Source organism: Lepisosteus platostomus, chromosome 7, assembly GCF_059453375.1.
Source record: "Lepisosteus platostomus isolate fLepPlt1 chromosome 7, fLepPlt1.hap1, whole genome shotgun sequence".
NCBI classification, from domain to species: Eukaryota; Metazoa; Chordata; class Actinopteri; order Semionotiformes; family Lepisosteidae; genus Lepisosteus; species Lepisosteus platostomus.
The window spans coordinates 61,563,422-61,585,549 of NC_142617.1; the positions used below are offsets into that span (position 1 = coordinate 61,563,422).

At 37.3% G+C, this 22,128-nt stretch overlaps 1 protein-coding gene across 2 annotated transcripts in view; it reads left to right on the plus strand.

Annotated features, from left to right (window-relative positions):
- The window catches only part of LOC148659404 (nuclear receptor ROR-alpha A), a 265,625-nt gene that overhangs the window by 117,098 nt on the left and 126,399 nt on the right, over positions 1-22,128 (plus strand). Inside the window, exon 1 of one of the 2 annotated variants that reach the window (XM_088641593.1) lies at positions 5,793-5,954. The exons of the other annotated variant lie outside the window; for it this stretch is intronic. Coding sequence (XP_088497719.1) covers positions 5,894-5,954 — 61 coding nt within the window. The 5' untranslated portion in view covers positions 5,793-5,893. Of the gene's footprint in view, positions 1-5,792; positions 5,955-22,128 lie in introns of those variants that run through there. 2 annotated transcript variants of the gene reach the window in all.

Here is a 22,128-nt window from a genome sequence, read left to right on the forward strand (position 1 = left end):
TGTTTCAGCGAAGTCCTGGAGCCAGTATTTTCCCATTGCCTGCGAGCTAGTCCGAAAGCGATGGTCTTCCAGTATGACAGTGCAAGTCCACACAGCACCGGTATTACAGCGGCATGATTTAAAGAACACAATGTCAAGGTCTTGCCATGGCCAGCCTTTTCCCATGGTCTTAAGTCAAATAGAATACCTATGGGACCAACTCGTCAAAGACGAGAAGAGACAACTGTGAACAGCCAAACACTACTAACTGTGCTGAAAGAGGTGTAGAATTCCATAGCCATGTGCCAGATCTGTACATCAGTGTTACCAGGATTGTGTTAATACTCAGGGAGGTCAAACATTTTAATTTGGGCTGTGTGTCGTATATCAGCCTTGAAAACTTATGATTCATCAGTCTGTTTTTGTGTTCACATTTTCTGTGATTTTGAATGACATCTATGTTTAAAATAACTTTGACTAAATCCATTAGATCCAAGTGAGGAATGTCTTTTGCACATCGGTAATTTGACTTTAAAGAAACACAGAGAGCGAATCCTCTGCAGTAAAAGGACACCAGGCATGTTGCATATGCTTAGCAGACTGCCTGAGATGGTTGTGAATGTGTGCATAATAATCCAGATTAACCATAATAATTATGTTGTTGAGGACCATTAATTTTGGTTTGTTGGTGGGGGTGGCACATAAATAATATCACAGTGTCTTAAGGGTCTCTTGTAATAAATGGGCACCCTTCCAAAGATTCATTTCAACTCTTCTAATTGGCCTTATTGCAAATGAAAAATTAAAGGGCTGGCTTCCCTATTAATGCTGACTTTTATAGATGAGTTGCTGTTGTACTTAATAGACCAGCTCAGTTGTCCCTTTTATTCTGCTGTAGTGTACTGTCCACTGTGATGTATTATGTTAGGTGAAAACTTGGAATAACACACTAGGATTGCAACCTGTATGATGGTCTCTGGCAGCGGCCCAGAATTTCTAGCAAAAATAATTGTTGCTGTTAAGTCCACCCTTTCTAGTAGCATTAGAGAGGGTCTGGAAATGTCCCATAGCTGTCTGGGTGGAAATGTGAGGAAGGGAGGTAAGATGGGCAGAGTCTTCTGCTGAAGGGAATATACCTTTTGTTTGGTTATTTAAAAGGTGAATAGGTCCAGAGCTTGAAGTGTGTGCAGTTGTCTCCTGCTGGTTTAAGAATATTTACATGTTTGCAGTGTAGAAGCACAAATTCTGTACTTTTTTTCTGATTGAGTGTTTTGGGGTTATAGTCATTTGCTTGTTTTAAATAGTTTCTACAGTCATCTAAATTCTTACATACATTATTTGTGTAATGTATTCAGTGTAATAAGAGTGTTTTTTTCCTTTTAAAGTGTAATATAGACCACTAGTCTGATAACAAATAGATGGATCATTTTGTAGAGCCATTGAGAGTGGGACCATTTCCCTTTTCCCAACCCTAGATACCACTACACAAGATACACATCCTTTCACACAGTTACTGACAAACCTAAGCACAATATACTGTATGCTTTATATGCATTTAAAAATGAACACTAACAGGACTTTCTAATACTGCTGTAATCCTGCTATGAAGGCAGTTTCTTTCTGTTACTTATTATGCATGAGCTTATTTTCTGACACATTTGTTTGACTTTTCTAATCATAGTTCTCCAAATACAGATAGGACATAGTTGGTAGGTTAAAATATTATTTGCACATTGCAAACAGCCAGCATAAAAAGGTTTTTTTCCATTGAGACAACTAATAGTTCCGGCTCCTTGTCTGTTTATTTCTCATTGTCTAATTACAACATTACTTGCATATAAGTATATACTGTATACTAATATACTGTATACTGGGCGGAGTGGTGGCTCTGTGGCTAAGGATCTGTGCCTGTGGCTGGAAGGTTGCCGCAGCCGGCAGAGGAATCCTACTCCATTGGGCCCCTGAGCAAGGCCCCAACTGCTCCAGGGGCACTGTACAATGGCTGACCCTGCGCTCTAGCCCCCAGCTTCTCTCCCTGTCTGTGTGTCTCATGGAGAGCAAGCTGGGGTATGTGGAAAGACAAATTCCTAATGCAAGAAATTGTATAGGTTAATAAAGTGATGTTATTATTATGTTATTATTAATACCAGAAGTTACACAACTAAAAAATGGTGGCATTTGGCTCTTCCTTGCTTTTCCCACTAAGAAAAAAGGGATGTCTTTAAAAATGGCTACTTTCAACTGATAACACTATCCTTTCATCTTAGTGGCTTTGATGCTGCTGTTATACTACAGCACTTGGTGTTTATCATTGTGCTACGATCTTTGCACAGTCTTTAAGATACTCAAGCATAACACAAAGCACGGTGCTCCCGTATTAAAAAAATGCAGTGGTGAGAATAAATGACAGAGGTTCGCCTTTACAAAACTTGGACAACAGAAGGTTTGTTGCTCCAGAATTCTGTTGGTCTTAAGAAATGGGGATTTCCTTTAATGGTGAGAGTGTTTGAAATTCACAAGCATAAACAACTGATGGATAGCTCTTCAGATACTCTAGATATCTTTGTTAAAGGCTGACCTGTCTTTGCTTCACATCAAGTGGATTTTCCCTTAACTGTTTTATGCCTGCATAGTGGAAGCAGAAAGGCCAGGATCTCAGATGTTCAGCTTTTCAATATTCCAGCTGGCACCTCAGGCATTTTCAAGTGGGCTGAAAATGTTCAGTGCTTTGGAAGAGTCAGGAAGCAGAAATGAAGGCCCTAAAATATTTATCACATACCTTTCTTTGTTATTGTATGTTTTCGGCAGATTGTAAATGTTTTATTGGTGGCTGAAATACAAGTGTAAAAGGGATGGGTCTACCCGTTGCCATAGGAACGATGGGGAGATGAAGATGTTGCTCACTTTGGCTGCTATAGAGACTTTGTGTCACTGCAAGAAAGTAAAATGGGGAAGTAGGTTGGGTGAGTACAATAAAGGACCAAAAATAAACATTGTACATGTTACGACCCCAAGTGTGTAGGGGTAAAGGGGTGTAACATTTAGGATATATTTTGGAAGCAGGTGGGTTCTGGTGAGGGACTAGGAAGAGTGATGACAAGGGTGGGTGCAAAAGTGATGATTTTAAGTTGAATAAGTGACTGGGTAAGGGAACTAGAGTGGTGCCAAAGAAAGGAAAATAACAAACGAAATGGAGCTGGCTAGGAAGGTGAGGGAAAGCTAACCTGACTACAAAAGAAAACCCGAAACACACGGTCTTCTGCGTCTTCACCCTAGCTAACCTCCACTGACTACCCAAAACCATACGAGACAAATGGCACTCACCCGTACTAAACTAGTGTTACTAACACAAAATCAACTAAGTGTGGAGAATGTACCCAACAACCTAAACTAACCTTATACACAAGTTCACACAAAAACACAAGTGAACTAGGAATACAAAAAAGGGAAACAAGAGTAATCAACAGGAACAGGGTACAAAAGAACACAAAGGTTGAACATATAACACGTTAGGGCAAGGTAATGGCAAAACAAGGATAAACACAAACAAACGAAAGTACAAAGAGACAAACAGAAACACAACACAAACAGAAACAAACCAACAAAGCCGAAGCAATAACCAAAAGCGAAGTGATAACCAAAACCAAACAGGACCGAAGTCAAACAAAAGGCCTCTCCTTTCTGAAAACCTCCATGTTATATACTGAATAAGATGCACTCTGATTGGCTGAGATGCTGATTGATGATGATGATGATGTCATACGGAGCAGTGGTGTAATGGTGGGCCAATGGGGGAGGGAGAACAATCAAGGTCAGCAGTGTGGAACATAACAACAAACACACATAGACCACACACTGGGACGTAACAGTACAGTATAGATGTCTGTACATTATAGTAAGCTCTTGATCTCATACCCTCTGTGTGATCTTTATTCATCTTTAAAAATGTTTAGATTTAAACTGACTGACCCAAAGTATTGATACACCCAGCTTCATTGATTTTCTTTAATAAACTAAAATTACGATAGAAAGTAATATCAAAGTTATAAAAAAGTGACTCATCTGTGGGTTTGGGACCTTGATCCAAAGAATGTTAATAGAAAAAACTAATGTACTCTTCATGTACTCTTCTGGGCATTTTAGAACCCATATAAATGTACTGTACAGTTCCTGACCAATCTGTAGCTTTGCAGAGAGGACTTAATTAGCATGTGGGAGGAATGATATATACATTTCCTCTACTTTAAGGCAGGACTAGTGAAATCAGTTACTGTATGGCTGCTTAGACAAGGGTGCCAGAACTTTGACATTGCTATAGGAACTCAAGTCTTACTGCTATAGGATAGTACATTGGCTGTCTTACTCTAAGTAACTAGTTAGCTGTTTCATTAAATATAAAACTCAGGTGTTTTTATTTAGTACTTTGGGATTAAAGTTATGGTGATAAAAAGGTTAAGAAACTGGTACATCCTTTTCTGTTTATGTGATGATTTGTTAAAATAATCTTCTTAATAAATGCTACAAATTTGTAGCATTATACTGTATTATTTTTTCTTTTGGATAGTTATTTAAACTGATACCTTACTATTAAAATAAACACATCGTTTTTTATTTAATCAGGAGTAAAGGAAGGTGAAAGGGGGATGTGTGTTTGTGTAGAAAAAGGTAAGGATTTGAATTCTTCCTTAGCAGTGTACAGTGTCTTTAAAAGGACACAACATGCAATTTTGAATTTCCTCTGTTTTTGTTCATGTTTTTATGAAACAAGGATTTTGTGCAGCCATTTAGTATGTGTTAACAAAGCAGAAGGAGGGTCTTTGCGAACTCACAAGGGGTTTCACTGCAAGTGCTTGTGCAACTGGCTGCTTCCTCCAAAAAATGGCAGCTTTGCCAAACGTGCCCATCATCGGCTTCTCGGAGGAATTCCTGGAATGGCCAAGCTGGGAAAAAAAGACAGAGCAAAAAAAAAGAATGAAATCAGATGAAAGGGAGAGAATGTGAAGACAAATGTGTGATACTGCAATATGTCGAACAGGAGTGCAGCTGAAGCAGGCTGTATGACAAAATGTGCAAGTATGAACGTGACACATCTGCTGTAGTTTTGATCAGGTTTTTATTCTACTGTACAATTAAGATGAGAAATTTAAGGGTCTTCTATTGTCGGGAAATGTTTTTAAATGAATGCTTTAATTAAGCACATTTAACTTTAAGAATAAATCACTGTGTGAAAATGTTCTGCAAGTCATTAAACAAATCTGACCCGTGCACTCTTGCCAGGGAGAACATGGTATTCCCAAAGCAAGCCTACACAATTCCTACAGACTGGGCTATAAAAGTCTGTTTTATTGAAATGTATTAAGACAAAGTATTCAAACTGTCATGTTTTCATACATGTAAATAATTCTAAATCGTACCTAGGGAAGGATCAGTGTTTTGGTTAATGGCTATAAATATCTCCCAAAATTTGATAAAGTTTATATTAAAGTTTTTTTTAATATATTTCACCAAAAACTCTCAGTCCTTCATTGCCCCCAATTACATTGCATTTTGAAGGTAGTTGATGCTTTATTTTAGTTCATTATTAGATAAATATGTAAGTGTGTGCTGCGCTAGAAATGACAAAAAAGTCAATGACAAAAAAAAACCCCACCCAAAACAGAATGTCCTCCAGTGTGGCAGAGATATGCAGAATGACAAAGAAACTATTCGCTGTCCTCGCAGTAGCAATAGAGTAGTTGCTGGAGGCGTCACTGAGCCAGTCAGGGGACGTGTGGTTTTTCAGTTTCAGTTTGAGAGTTTCTCCCAGTTCAAAGAATTCATTGAAACTCACTGCTGTTCAGTGAAACCACATTAACGTTTGCAAAGCGCCTGGTAATAGGCACCAAAATGACAGTCTTATCAGCGCAAGCCAACCATGTCTCAGGTAACTGACGTGATGCTGAAGCAACGGTATAAAATGTCCCACTGCGGTCTGGGTAAGTCCATATGATTTGCATTTCCTTTAGAGATGAACGTTATATACTGAAGATCTGAGACGAGGGTGCCAAAAGTTCATCAGTATGCAATCCAGAATTGGAATTGGCAGTTAGCAGGCAGCCGATGGGACTCTCGGGATGTAATTTTCTAGATCGGCAGTACCGTGAGAAGTTGTTTTGCTACTGCAGAGGGCTCCACTGTTCCTGTGAACAGTAAACTTACCTCCATCTTCTGCTGCAAGCGAAATCTAAAAAAAAAAAATCACATTATTTGTTTAAAATCTATAACTTAGCTGAGCGCTGTGCAGTCTTCCTGTGTGCATTTTTTTTTGTATTTTCACAGTTCACATAATCAAATCTCAATAGAAAACATTCCCAAAATCAGTCTTGTATCCATCTCGATTTACAGAACATCATCTGATTTTTGAAGCGAACATCTTAAATTACATTAGCAATAGCATCTGGGATTATTTGCTAGCCCATAGCTCAGGACAATTATCTTTTTCTATTTGGTTAGCTATCTAGTGAGTTATGCTGGGCGCTTTAGATATAAATTTTAATTATGATTCACCAGTTTAAATGAAGGGCTTTGTGTATGCCTGACAGACATCTCTTGTGGATATACAGATATACAGTCTAATCAAACTTTTAAGTGACACTGCACATCTTCTAACATACTGTAATACACTTATTGAGCAAGCTTAATTAGATCTTTAATTTAAATGTGTGTATTATTTCCGTAACTACATCGATTCTCACAGAACGGCTGCTTTGGCTCAGTTTCACATGTAAACAAACCCGCTTTAAATCAACAGATAAAAGGTTAACAAGTTATTATATGAGAAAGCGTAGAGTTCATTCCCAAGCAGTTCTGTTTGAGCCTCTAAGTGCGCCCTCCCAAATAAAAGAAAAGCAAAACATTTGTGGAAGCCCACTGTGAGTGGTTATGGCAGTTAGGTAAAGCTTGAGAACTATTCAGTTTGTAAGTGGTGATATGTGGTTAACAGTGGTGTTGCAGAATGTCTATGTACCTCTTGGCAGATATGCTAAATGAGCAAAAAACAAGTACGTTGATTTTCTTCTTGAGTACCATTCCTAGGTATAAATAGAAGGCAATTTGTAAAATCGTCTGCTTGAACATAAGCATCTTGGGCCAGTTTAATTGGTCAATTTCCTGCCTGTATTAAGTACCTAGATTGATTTATTGGCTTTTTTAAAAGACCATGGGGACTTGAGAACAGCTGTGTGTAGCTGATGTACCGGAGTTGTTTTGAAAACATCGAGATGCAATTGTGAACCAGTGGCCATTGCTGCATCTGCTGTCTTGCGCGCCTGCTACAGTAGGATTTCAGTTAGAAACACAAATTAAGTTATGAAAAGCAGTGGCTGGCTCTTCACTGGATTTATCTCACAACGCACAATTTCAGGGAGTACAGCATTGGCTCTGACTCGTCTCCATTGCTAATCCCTAGAAAATTGAAGGGATGATGCTGTAAATTCTGCAAACACTTCACACAGAAAAAGACATCTGAGTGCCGCGCAGCACTGTGCTTTCGTTTCTGACTGGCTTTTATCAATCTGCGATTGTGCTACATGAGGAGACAACACACGCTCTTGTTTCTGCAGTAACAGCAACAGGCCAATCATTACTATCGAGAGGTTTTCTTTCTGCAGGCATGTAAAACAACATTTACTGAGGATGTGGAAACTGACTTCCTTCCTCAGGTGATACTCAAATGAGCAAGTCAGATATAAAGATGAGCTCTGGATAAGATGTTTGTGCAGCTATTGCTTTTACCTGCCGTTGAGCTTGGCACATTCTTGTTTTCAGCAGAATTCCATTTTTATCTCATTCATCTCTTTTTAAACTTTTAAGAAAAAAATCTGTTTTGGAGAAGAAACTGATGGTTATGTGATTCTATAGCCGGCTGCTTTTCTTAGGTTCTACTGTATATAGAAGTATACATATTCAGTAGACTATATGTCTGTAAAAGACCATATTGTATGTCCCATAGAGGGAAACATCTTGTGAATGTGTGTCTCTCTTCTCGCTGGATATCAGACTGCCCTTACAGGTTACATTTTCCCATTTTGTAGTCCAGACCTCTGTTGACCACAATATGCTGCCCCCTACAATAACTCTACCATCTTATTTTCATTTAAACTGGAAAACTGAAACAAAGTGGTTTCAGACCGTCAACCATATGAAGTGAAACATGCCACAGGAATGCAGGAAAAATGAAGTAATGGTAAGGGTATAAACCTGTCATTAAATCGACACCATATGCCACGTAAGTCCATATTTGATTTCTTACAAACTAAGAAGAAAAGCAGTGCCCTCTGCAAAACAGAGAGCAAAATAAGACATTTTGTTGTAGTCCCGCTTCATTTAGCTGCCACAATTGTAGTGAGTATTGGTTTTTCACACTGAAGAAACGAACCTAGAGAGATTGGTGAGAAACCCTCCAAAACTTCATTCAACTGTCAGTAATCACTCCTGTTCATACCGGTTAATCATTCTGTACTCTGCATTTTAAAGTATTAGTCACCAGCTTGTCTTGATTAAAATCAGTGTAAGATTTAACAGTTAATCAGATATAAAAAATAATTTGTTTTCAAATCTCCAAGATCATTGAATTTGCTTTGCAATAGCAACACAATCACAGTTTTGTGCATATAGACCTGCTGAGCTTTAACTTTTTTGTAATCTGTTTAATTTTCATTCCTTTCCTTTCTTTTTGTTTGCTTTTTTGTAAAATTGTGATCGAAAGGCTTTGACGGCCTGGTAGTTTTAATTCTTGGGGTTCAAGGAAGTTGGAGTTTTATGGAATTCCTGCCTCGGTTTTCACTATCACTATGAAGGCCAACTCCTACAAAGGGTTTTCAACTTTGCAAATCCAGTGTAAATGCCATTCCTCACGGGGAGGCCAGTGACAATGTTGGCCATTTAAAATTCTTCAGCAGTTACGTTTCAGAGAGAATCTGTTAAGAACATGAAATAGAACACTAACAAAAGGAGAGTTAAGCTGTTTAAATATCAATGTGAAACAGCTTCTAATGCTACCACATGCATAATCTTTGAATCTAACATCCACAACAAAAAATTAGTATTCAATTAGTATTCAGTCTAGGTCAGATGTTCCATAACCCTACTGTCGTCACCCAAGTTTGCTGGTGCTCATCAGAGGATTTCTTCTGTGGGAAAAGGTTGTTGAGAATAGATGCTGTTTGCACTGAAATTCTTCGAAATTCCAACATTTACCGACAGATTAGAGGGCGATGCTTCTGCAGGCATTTTAATGCAAATCTTGTGAGCTTTCCTCTGAAGATGACACAGACGGGACCCTTTTAAAGAAAGAAAAGGAAAAAAAAAAGCCTTTCCTATCAAGTACAGGAGACACACGCATCGTTTAAGATGAAAGAGACCAGGACTCTCCCATTGAAGCTGCCTGGCTGCAGCAAATACTTGATTGTTACACAATTCGACCGTTAATCTGCCAGACCCAGCAGTAATATTTTAATTAGAGGAGGGTAAACAAAAATATTATTGCTCCGTCTGCTGGTGATTTTCAAAGATCAGTAGAGACCTTTCACATTATTAAACCCTTACAATTTGTTAACAGGTATATCTTACAGCTGTTTAGCTGCTAGGAAGACACTAAGCAGACAAGGACTCCTGAAAACTGCATTAGGAAAACATGAATGAGAGTCAGTGCATTTCGAGTGCCAATAATTCTGTTGGTGCTGCTGTATTTGACAAAGATGTGTTCAAGGATGAAACATGCTGTTGCATAAAAGTATGTAACTTATGCAGCTTGTATTTTTGTTAGCATAAAAAACAAATAGCTGTGAATCGACTGCAGGAGTTAAGCAAAGAATTTCGTGCATGAGATCTAAAATGATTCTATATAGTATTTAAAAACCTGATTCATAATGCAGGACTGTGTTCACTGCAATTTTGCCCCTTTTTGGAATGCATCTATTACCTTCTGGGTGAACTATAAAAAAATACACCTTTCTCTTTGCCCTTTTAAGAATTAGATTGATCTTCAAAACACTCTGTCTCAGTACTGTACACCTTTCAGAATTTATGTTTAATGAATGTTTGTTTATACATATACATTGATAGGACTCGCATGATTCCTCTACTACCAGCTTCTCTGTGTTTGAACTGCACACTCTAGCGATTGCATTGGTTTGGACATCTGGGGTTTATTCCGACCAGCCATGCATTCTCAGCCACCCAGAGAGTTTGTTCCTTTCACTGAGGGTTCTTAATGCTTTGCCAAGTGACTCTATACAGTATATCAGAAAAAGAACAAGAACCATTCAGATATTTTGTGATTAGCTTGCTTAGGGCTATAATGGGATTCTGAATTGTGTGAAGAATCGCTGCTTCTGAGTTTTGACGTGCAGGTTTGTTCGTCAAGAGGACTGTGACTTGGTGAAGAAAATACTGCCTAAAATAATGATTGTATCCCACAGCGATTAAAGCTTGAAGCACTCAAGGCAAAGGGTTAACTACCCTACCAACCGTTGCTGTTGTAGTCTTCTAGTTATCCTGAAGGGCATACCCTAGTAGGATGAAATTAAGCTGAATTTGATAATTGCTTATTAACAAGCAGGGATGAATAAATTAAAAGCATTGTGCAGTTATCAAAGAGGAAGGCTATTAATATTAAACGTTTTGATTACTGAAGTGAGTAGCTGACTTGCTAATCCGTGGACATCATGTTATATTGGGGAAAAAAAAATAAGTCAGGCATATAGCATCTGAGATCATTTGGTTAATATACAGTGACATCTTAATGGACTATGATCGTCTGCTGATACATGCTACTTTAATTAAAATTCATCAGCATTCAAGAAAAATATAATAAATAAATAAAAGCCCAGGCAATCACTGGTGCATGTAGGAGTAGTCTCAGAAAGGGCCAAATAATTAACACTCTTGAAGCAAAACAATTGGTGAGGTTCCCATTGCAGGTTCAAACTGTTTCCGATAGACTGTTGAAGTGCAGCTCTGAGTCTGATAAATCACCCCCGCTACTGTGCTGCTCAGCTCCTCAACATTTGTTTTCTTTTATATGTGGAATCAATATTTTATTTTATTGACCCGTGCATAATGTCGCTCTTGCTCATTTGGTTTTGGAAGTCAGCTCAGTAATGCGCCAACAATGTGTACGCAAAGCCAAGCATTGAAGGCTTTGTGTTGGTTAGTGTTCAGCTTCGAGAAATTAATGCGGTGTGAAATTAGCATTTTATCTGACGGCAGATACAGTAATGGAGGCAATTAGAGTGCAGGAGAGAAGTAATGCTCAGGATAGTGGTTCTGGCAAAGTGAGAGCTGAAGTTTTTTTTCTTCTTTTTTTTTTTACACAGCAGAATAAACCCAGCAGAAAATATCAGACAAGTTAGGCCTTCATTGAATTCAGAAGCCTGTTGTTTTTAATTTAAAACCTTGTTCTGCTTTATTGCTAATAGATAATGAAATAATGTTTTGCTTTTTGCAAACATTACTTTATATGAAAGGGGCAGTTTCTTTTTTATGTAACTGGATACAAAAAAAGAAACTGACCTTGCTGTACAGACATTGTTTTATGATAAAAAAAAATCCTCTGGATGTGTGTTTCAGTTACGAGGAACCTACTGTCTGCTATTGTCTATTGAGATGCAGAGATGTGGTTTATTATCAAGACACAAAGAAGTTTCTAGCAAAATTCTGTTTCCAATTTTATTAAGTTACAATTTTTATAAGCTTTTTTCATCTTGCATATGTCAGGTAAGACAACACCTGCCCATTACTGCAAACGTTGATTTTGTATACATGACGGCCATTTACAGTAGATGGTTCTGTTTCAAGCACTGTGAAACGGTGAAAACTAATTATATTTAATTTAATTACTGTATGTTTGGTAAGTGAAGTTGATTAAGTGAAATGTATATGTTGAACTCCAGTCCTATTCTACATTTGACTCAACATGCACAGTTGGTGCATTTAGTGCCCCATTAGATAGATATGTTTTCTTTATGCAATTTCTTGACAGAGTTACACAAGCATCTTAAACCACACATTACATTTATATTGGATTGTTGGATCAATTTTGAGCCCGAATTGGTTGAAAGTGACACTCCATTCTGTTATCCTGAAACATTTTAAAAAATTAACTTAAACATCTAGAGGTATAAAATGTTTCACATGATCTTGTTGGTTTAGCAAAGCCTAAATGAAACAAGTGCATTTAAAACGGTGTACCTGATGGCTAATTTAAAAAGATTTTTCTCAGGCAAAGGAAGCAGTAAAAAGTAATGGTTTAATCATACTGTATAAATCAGCCTGACAGGGTAGCTAATGATGACATTTAAATGGGAAATCATGTTCTATGAGTATAACCAAATGGTCTTGTTTTCCCTTGGTACTTCATTTAACTTGATGGAAAGTGAAGTTGGGCCATCCCAAAGGGGGGCTATTAATTTCATCTAATCCTGCTTTCACAATCAGAAACCCCCAGAGTGTTCTCTGAGTTTACTCTCTGCTCAAGCACAGAGAAAGGCTGAGGGACTATGGATCATTTAATCACTGTGAAGGGGCCTCTGTGATGGCAAGCACCTGTTACTGTTGGCCTGGTGTGGAGGTGTCCCCAGTGCTAAATCCTATTAAGACTCCAGTCCTTGAAAAGGCTTTGAACCAGCAATCCTTTTTACTTTTAATTCTAGAAGGAACATACAGTAGGTCTTGGAGTGGCTTAATGCACTGCAGTGAGATGTCTTTACTCTGGCAGCTCTCTGTGCTTTGTCTGATGTGTGCTTGGTGTTCAGATTGAAAATAGAAGTGGAATAATAGAGCTTTTTTTCCCTCTTAATCATAAGAACAAATGGCCAGGGTAAAAATGATGTGGCAACCTGATTCAGTGCAAATGTGTTTTCATTCTTCTTCTATTTGTGTGTGTTTACATGAAATACACACATCATGTTCAAGTTTATTTATGACAGACACTGTGAAGCACTAACATGTGGTCATAAATATTTGCAAATATATGTGAAATAATAATAAAATAAAAGAATGTTGGTGCACCTAAAGTTCTCTGGATGTTCATTTTTATTTGTAATTTTCTGTAGCTTATAATTGCTTTGAATTGTTCTTAGTACTGATTATCTAAACATTCAATGAGAGCTTCTAAAGATCTCAGATAAAACATTTCATAGAATGTGGAGATAGGATGTAATTTACAATAAAACTATTTCATAGTAAGTGAAGATAGGATGTAGTTTCCAGATGTTGAACATCAAAATACTAATAAGCAGAATGTGCTGCATTGTGGCAGGGGATATAGATAAGTTTATCACCATGGCAGTTCATTCTCTCAGGCATGGTTAGCAAGGCAATGCTAGTGCAAGAGATAGTGTAGTGACAGGAAAAGAGGCTGGACTTAATTGTCCAAGAGAAAGTGGGGAAAAACAGTAGGGGAGTAAATGGGTATATGTGTTTGTGTGTACATGAGGGTTCTCCGGAAAACAAGACTCTAATGCATTGCCTCTGGCTCCTATTTAGCTCTTTCATGACTCATTCGCATTTGAAATTTGAAAGGAAAGTATAGAGGCACTGATAGCTGGCCCACAGGGTATTATCCTTTTTAATAGGGTGAGCTGTTGCTCCTCAAAGGAGGGAGACAAATGACTACATGCTGCTGTTCAGAAGTACTCAGCTGATTACAGAAGGGCTGATACAGGCAGCTTTGATACTTGTCACTGCTCTGGATGTTTACTGTTATAAATGATGGCAATTTGATAGCGCAGCACCCGCAGACCAATTAAATTAAAGGTTACTAACAGCCATTTAAAATATCTTTAAGAGGAGATTAGCAATTTTCCAAACTGAACTATTTCAGGATCAGAGAAAAGGGGTATGTTTTCAAATATACAGCATAAATAATCCTTGTTAAAAAGATTCATTGAGACTCTTGAATTGTGTTTGAAACAATGTTCCATAAAGAATGAACTGCTTCTTTTTCAATTTCATTTTCTTTGTTCTACATCACACTGAGGAGAACTGAACGGGTTCCTCCTGATTATGCGATGCCTTGGAGCAGGCGGTGTTATGTAACCTTTGCTAACCACTTACTCCAATTTACAGGCAGCCTATGTGCTCAGCACATTGAATGCTGGAAAGCAATTGTAGTTCTTCTGTACACTTCATATTACAGATCTGTCTACTGGAGGGAGAGGGAGGGGGGAACATCAGTTCAGTATTGCATGATGCTTAACCTACTATCAAGGGGTCACAGGTGTCAGTGCTGTGAAGAGAATTCACCGTTTTTTCCAGCTTCCAAAATCCACAGAAAATGCGAGCATGTCAGCTCATTGCAGTGAAAAGAAGGTCTCACAAAAAAAAAAATTCGAACAGATGTATTGTAATTTACAGTAGGAAAGTGTAATGAAAATGCCCGTTTTACTTTACAGAGAGATTATCTTATCATGACAGAGGAGCAGATGTCAGACTCTTCTGGAATATTATATTTCAAGAAGCAAAGCGAAATGAAGTTGGGGCAGAAATTACCCAACTTCGGTCTTTTCAAGGAGTCATTTCTCCCTGCTGCACTGCATAGTGTTGGTTAAGGTAACCAGGAGAGCTTCTGTTAATGTTTTAGGTGTTGTATAGTGATGCAACACCAGATTTATATTTGGAAAACAATGTTTAACATGACAGTTCTGCTTCCACTCTTTACTGCCTTCTGTGTGAGTACATAATAGTGAAGTTGGTATATTGTTGTCTCACTCTGAGAATTTAGCATTCAGCCAATAAACTGTATCAACTGTAGGAGAAAATAGAAAAGCAAAACTAATTTCACTGAAAAATCTTCAGATTTCTTTCTTTCAAGAATTTCACTGAAAACATTAACAAAAAGATCAGGACTCCACATCTCGTAAATGGGGAAATGGATATTTTGGCTTCTCTTAAATACAGTACATTATCTTTGGTTTGAGAATATGCATTTTCTGAAAGTGACAACCTTGACAGGAAACGTTTTATGATCAAATTCCATGTAATTTTTTTGAGAAGTAGTGCAAAGTGCTGGCAGGGTATATTAAGTCAATAGCAACTGAGGAGAGTAAATGCACCTGTACTGCCTAACACCTGAATGTCTTGCTGTGCAGCACGTTATGTCTTTGATATCAGCTATTGACTGACTGTTTAATCCAATAGCCGCCTGGAATTAACTTCAGCAAACACTTCAGATTTAAAGGGCTCCGCATATGCCTACGCAATCCAAGAACCACAGGGGTTTTTGTCTGGAGCCCAAGAGCTATGATGTGTAAATATAAACTGTGATCTAATTGAAACCCGATCCATCTACAGATTTCCATGCTTCTAAGTCATTCCTGGAGGAGACGAAGAAACATGCAACTTCCTACTGCAGTTTCAGTAACACTCCACCCCTCCCTGTGTATTTCCCTGTTTTCCCCTCTGTTGTATTTTGTACATGCTTCCAGTACAACAGCCAAACATCTCTGTCTCCATACTGGGCTTCATTTGTCTTAATGCTGCAACAGAAGGGAAAAGGGTTTACTCATGTTCTGCAGTGAGTTTTTAAATTAGAGGTTTGAGGAGGTCTGGCATGACATGGTGTAAATTAATATGGAAAAGGAATAAAATAAGCAGTACCACAGGGTTTTCTTACAAATTATAACATGATATTCTGGAATGATTAAGATGCTGTGTATAGAAACTTAGGTGAGAAAGGCTGCCTCAATGACCTGAAATGATTCGGCTCTTAGGGTAATTTTATTTTACAGACGTAGACAATCATGACATATTGTGAAAAGCAGTTTTGCAATACACTTGTTTTTTTTTATTAGTTTAGCCGTTCAGTTTAACAGACTTTTGTTTTTTTCAGCATTTTACACTGAGGAGACTGTGATGCTTCACTGTGAACTCTTGCTAGCATTTAGCAGACATGAAAAAGGGCAATATTAGTACTGTATTTGTTAAGATGATCTCTGAAGATAAAGACGTCATACAGAAGAACTAGCCTTTTCATATGCAGGAGGGAGTAACTATCATGAATGGATCAATTCTTCATGAATAACTGTTGTAATAAGGGTTCTGTTCCCCGCTTGGCAAACGGGTGACTGACTTTATTCTTTGCTGTCTCCTGTCTCTCTGAACATTTTCACATGCTGAGAGGGATTTTAGCTACAACAATGTATAGTTTTTAATTTCTTTTGGAGATTCTTTAATCTCTTATCTTATTAATCTCGACAAAAGAAAATATGTTTTTTGCCGGAGGCAGCAGAACTTGAATTTGTGTTTAGTGGATTTTGGCTCCCTAATGAGAGGAATTAAATTAGTTTGGAGGCTGCCTTAATGCTCTATAATTGTGATGAGGCACCAGTCCTCTGAACAATTAAAGATGCAGGGGCCCTGTCTCTTCTGAGATTAAAGAGACGGATTCAGCAGATTGTAGAAAGCTCAATGTTCGGGTGACCACCTTTTCTTTCATATTGGTGGTGGTGGAGGGGAGTCCCCATTACCTGTAAAGCGCTTTGAGTGGAGTGTCCAGAAAAGCGCTATATAAGTGTAAGCAATTATTAAATTATTATTATTATATTGTGCACTTTTCTGCCCACAATGCACTGAGAAATACAAAAGCTCAAGGTCAATATTATACTGTATATATTGCATAAGGATCAATTTATTCATCATTAGACTTTATCTATCAAAGTGGTTGGTGACACTCCATTTTAATGTCGGTTCTCCTTCATTCATTTAGCATCTTCTTCAGGATGAAGCTTTTTTTTTAGTCAAATGTTCTGAAAAAGCACTTGACTATGTCTCTGTTTTAGTGCTTATAAAGGATTCTTCTGGCTTGTTTCTGGTCAACATCATATAATTGATGGCTGGAGATAAAGATGTGGGAAGGGGGTATCTAGTAATAGGCCACTCCAAGGGTCAAATGAAGTGAATGCAAATATTTAGACAAGTTATTAAAATACACCGCCTCCCACCCACGGAATTTAAATAAGTTACCAAACTGTAAACCAGTTCATTTCCTAAAGGCATGTTACAAAAAGGAAGCAGGAAGGAACATCTGAAAACTAAACAAATTGTGACGTAAATGTGACTCACCCTTCTTTGCCTTCACAATACATAGATTAAAGCTGCAGCCTCTTCATTGGATGCAGATTTGATCCTGTGCGTATCTCAGGCTTTTATCCTTTCAGAAGTGAGTTGAAGGCATTTCACACTGTCACAGCCATTTAAAGATATGGTCAGATTGATTAATCACGCCAGCAAGATTATTGCTTTGCATCCACAGTATATCATTTTGATATACCTTTTACATATTTTGCATACTCTTTAACAGAATGTAAAAACAGTTCATTGATTACTCCTTGCAACGGTTTATTGTGCTTTTGAGGTATGTACTGTGTGCTTTTGAATGCATATACCTGAAATAATGTCTTTGAAATACACCTGTTTGAAATTACATTATGGTTTTAATGAGAGAACGAAGACAGTGAAAATCCTGCAGATCCTCAAGGAGATCATTGTTTCATTCTCTCACCATGTGACATGCCTACTGTACATAAAAAGGTGGACTTTGAAAACCACAGCTTTCAATCAGTAGAGAATCATGAGCAACTATCTTTACCTGCTGGGAATATTTCAGAAATGAAGCTGTAATTTCAGAATAAAAAGCCAACAACAAACTAGGACATGCCTCTATCATGAAAAACAACTCAGATCTCATCACAGAAGCACAGGGTGTAAGGCAGGGCCACAGCCTTAACGGCGTGCCAGTCCAGTGCAGGACCGGCACAAGCATACATGACACATCGGTTAGCCTCACTATCTTGTCTTTGGAAGGTGGTAGCAATCTAGAGCACCCAGTGAAAATGATCACAAACACATTCTAGAACTGTTGGTTCCAGAATCAAACCCTGTGCACAAGAGCTGTGAGACATTACCTACAACCTGGAACAGTCCCCTAAAATTCATGTTAATGAACAAAAGAAACTTCTATTCACAAATAAGGCATTTGTAACCAGTTTTCTGGTCACTACAGAGTCTGTAATGCATCGTCTCCTGAAAAGATTAGTGTCTATGTACAAAAATCAGTTTGGTCATATTGTGTCTCAGTTATTTTGTCTTTTAACATGATGGCCAAGGTTGATTTGTAGTATGGCAAAATCAGTGACTAAGAATCTAAACTCCTAGAATTCTAGCTGTAGCATATTAAGTGTATATATTTACATAGAATGTAAATATAAATCAATTGTTGCTTGATGTTCTTGACATACTGTAAACTTGACAGTAATATATACACAAAAAACATAAAGGAATCACCTTTTGATTCCTAGCTTTTTTATGCCAATAATTTATACAAAGATTCAGTTCAGTGAGTCGTAACACTTGCTACGAGAAGTCTCTCTAGTCACTTGTGGAAAATGTGGCATATGTAAGGAACTAAAGGCACAACAAAATGAAATTTACTACACTGTACATTTTGTTTTTGAATTGTGAAGCCATCTGGTGCTTTTATCAAAGTCTTTAACTTCATTGAGTTTATCTAATTTTAGTTATGGAAAATATAGTTCCATGTGATGCATTGTACAATCCCTAATCAACCTTGCACACAATATGTTTTTCATTAGATAAAACCCATTAGTATAGCCTTTTAGGTCTGAGTTTAATATCTCCATCATTTTAGTGGATATTTTGAATTAGGTATTTAGAAGCTATTCGCAAGAAGCTATTATTTGCAATTTCAAAAAGAAAAAAAGAAGTATGCATTTATAATAATCACAGCTATTTTTGATTAAAGTGATTTCCTTTGGATTTCCAGGCTGTATTTTGTCTTTCCAGCAGACAGTGTACTGTCGACAGATGGAAGAAAAAAGATGTTTTAATATTCATCTGTGAATGGCAGTATTTATTTTTACCCATAAATTAATACTAGATTATGAATACTAGAGGTGATAGTAGTCATAATAAAAGTAATGAGGAATGTAAAAACCTACATGCTTCATTAATGCATACATACTGTATACTATTTCCATATACAGTATATAGTATGTAGTTTATAGGAAAATTACATTAAATATCAATAATTCAATGTTATTAAATATTTCTAGAAATCATTTATTTAAAACATTGTGTCAGATTTAAATAAGGAACAAAACCATTTATGAATCCTCTTCTTTGTCTTTCTTCTTTTATATATATATTTTTTTTTAATAACAGGAACTGGGACTTTTGAAAGCCCCCCGTTTGGCATGCAGTCTAGAGAACGCTTTTGTGTATCAGCAATCAGGGACTCATTTTCAAGACAGATCCTCTATTTTATTATTTACTAACAGTGGTTGACAGGAAAGAGCCATAAAGACCATGTTTACTGATTTTTTTTTCTTGCAGCTCTGGGGGCTTGTTTTTCAAAGGCAACAGCCAAATGAAAAATGTATCTGCTCTAAAATCTACAGTACTCTGAAAATGGCTTAACTCTCTCCATGCCGGTACTAGTGTCATGACTGTACATGTCTCTGAGTAGCACAGATACAGATGGTGACTAATAATTTCTCTCCCACTGCTCCTTGAAAATGTTTGAGTTTTCAAACCGCCACGGTCTGTCAGTTTGCAACTCATTGACACAAGTTTGTTTCTAAACCCCAGGTGGGGAAATTCAGTTAAGACTACTTGTTCTTCCATTTCCTTATTACTGTGATTCAATTATCCACATGCATATCTTAATACAGTGTAGTCACTAATGCATTCGTACTTATAGAGTATATAAATACATAAGTAATGTAGCTACAACATCAACAAGACAACATCATGTAACCTAAACTACTCTCTCCATTTCTAAATAAAGAGATAATTGTGCAAAGTTTGATAGTGAAAGGATGCTTTATCCTTTATAACTGTACTCTAATAATTGGCTTTGAAGCATATGATTTTAAGCACATGACAAGCAACTCTAATGAATCCATTAGTAGATTCAACCATGAAATTGCAAGTTTGTTTCAGTTATATCTTAATCCTTGTTATCAGTCCCTGCTCATCAGGTATGTGCTCTTCTGTGTCACAAAACCAGTTCCAAACGTAACACGTTATGTAAAGTAGTGTTTTCATCATACAATATTTCTCTTCAAATTTAAGAAGGATGTTCCTTCAGCCTGTGGTTACTGTTTGACCAACACAGAACTTCTTAGAGACAGCCTTACTGACTAAACTCTAAGGAACTCCTTGGCAATTTGCCTTGATAATGTATCTATGTGTCAGTTGTACAGCACGTCGGGACTGTGTTTTTATCAGTGATTAATGTGTTAGTCCTTGGTATGTGTCCAACAACAGATGAATTCGTTGTACTTGGGCTCTGTGTTCCGGACTTTTTTTTCAGCTGTGATGGATGTTTATCAAATTCTTGCAAAGGAGCTTTTTACCATTATGATGTTGATTTTGTTATCTAGCAACATTATTCTTGTTTCAATCTACTCTTCACCCATGTACGGCTTTATGTATTTTATATGATATATCAAAATAACTTAAGAGTCAAGTATAGAAATGCTGTCATATATGTTAAAGGTAATATTTTATCAGTAATTATAAATTAAGTAAACATGTCACGCAAGTATTTATCAAAGGAGAAATGCAAAACAGGGATCAGGCAGAGCAAAGATAAAGTTCTATTTTAACTAATATTAGCCTCAAGAATCAGAAGTGTGATACAGTATGTGTCACCAGGGCCTGGTGGTCTCCTACCAATTGCGCTTAAGGTTATGAGATATTATTCATAGACCATTAATAAAACTCTTCCAACAGTCAACACCTGGGTAATACCCATGGATAGGAAAACTGTAAATATACTGTAACACCCATCTATGAAAAAAGAGCGTAAAATTGAACCACATAATTCTAGACCCATAAGTCTTTAAATCAAGGTTATCAACACAATAATTAGAACTAAACTAAAAGGATCATTTGTATGACAGTAGGATAGTCAACATAGATTTAAAAAAATAGGTCTTTCTTAACTACATTGTTCAATTTCTTTGAACACGCTTCATCAGTAATGTATACAAACACCGTACATGATATAATACAGTACATGTATATTTCTAAATGGCTTCTGATAATATCCATCCATCCACTTTCTAACTTCTTCATCCAATTCAGGATTGTGGGGAACCCAGAGCCTATCTCAGCAGAAAACGGACACGAGGCAGGGTACACTCTGGGCAGGAGCTTTTGTTAACATTCCCTATAAAATGTTATTAAAAGGCATCCAAATTGAACTGACTGGTTTCCGGAATAGAAAACAAAATGCACATACGGATTTAATGCTCAAATTGGAGTGAGGGCGCTAGTGGAGAAACCTTAAGGAGCTGTATTATTAGAACAGCTTTTCTTTTTATCAATGATTTTGATTCTGATGTGGTTAAGTAAATGTAGTTTAGTCACGTTTGCAGTTCATGGCATTGTTGATGTACTTAAACAGCAGGATTAGCTAAGCTCCAAAACAAATTTAAAGTTACCTAAAATCTGCAAAGCGAGATACATGTAGGCAGAGGTAGGGAAAAAATATTATAAACAGATGAGGAAGACTGAGCATAAAATAACTTTGGTATTTTTGTTGACACATCATTTACTGTACATCGATTGGTCAATGTGGGAACATCATAAAAGACCAACAAAATCTATACAGTTTAAAGTGTAATTTTGACTATTTTTAGAATGATACAGTGCACTAATTACATAAGTCCTTTGGAATATTGTGTACATTTTAGGTCATCGCGTTAAACAAAAGATATCGCTTCTCTGGAATCAGTGTGGAGAAGAGTGACCGTATACTTTCTTGAGCTCAACCCAGTGTCCTACAAGGCCGGGCTGAAAGAACTGAACAGAGAAAACTATGAGGAGACAATGAGGGAGTCTGATGGAAGATTCGCCAGAGGGGTGTTCCCTGGAAGGCTTCCATTGAAGGTGGTCATTTTGGCTCTTATGTGGACCAAGAGTAGTCTCTGAGCCAGACATAAATGACTGCTGAACATCCAGGAATTGATCACAGGTGCCGGCAGGGATAATCTGTAAACCAGAATTGGTCCTGCCCTATAGCAGATAAAAGAGACAATCTAAAGCAAAGAGAATTAGGCATTGTTGTTTGCTTTGGTTTTG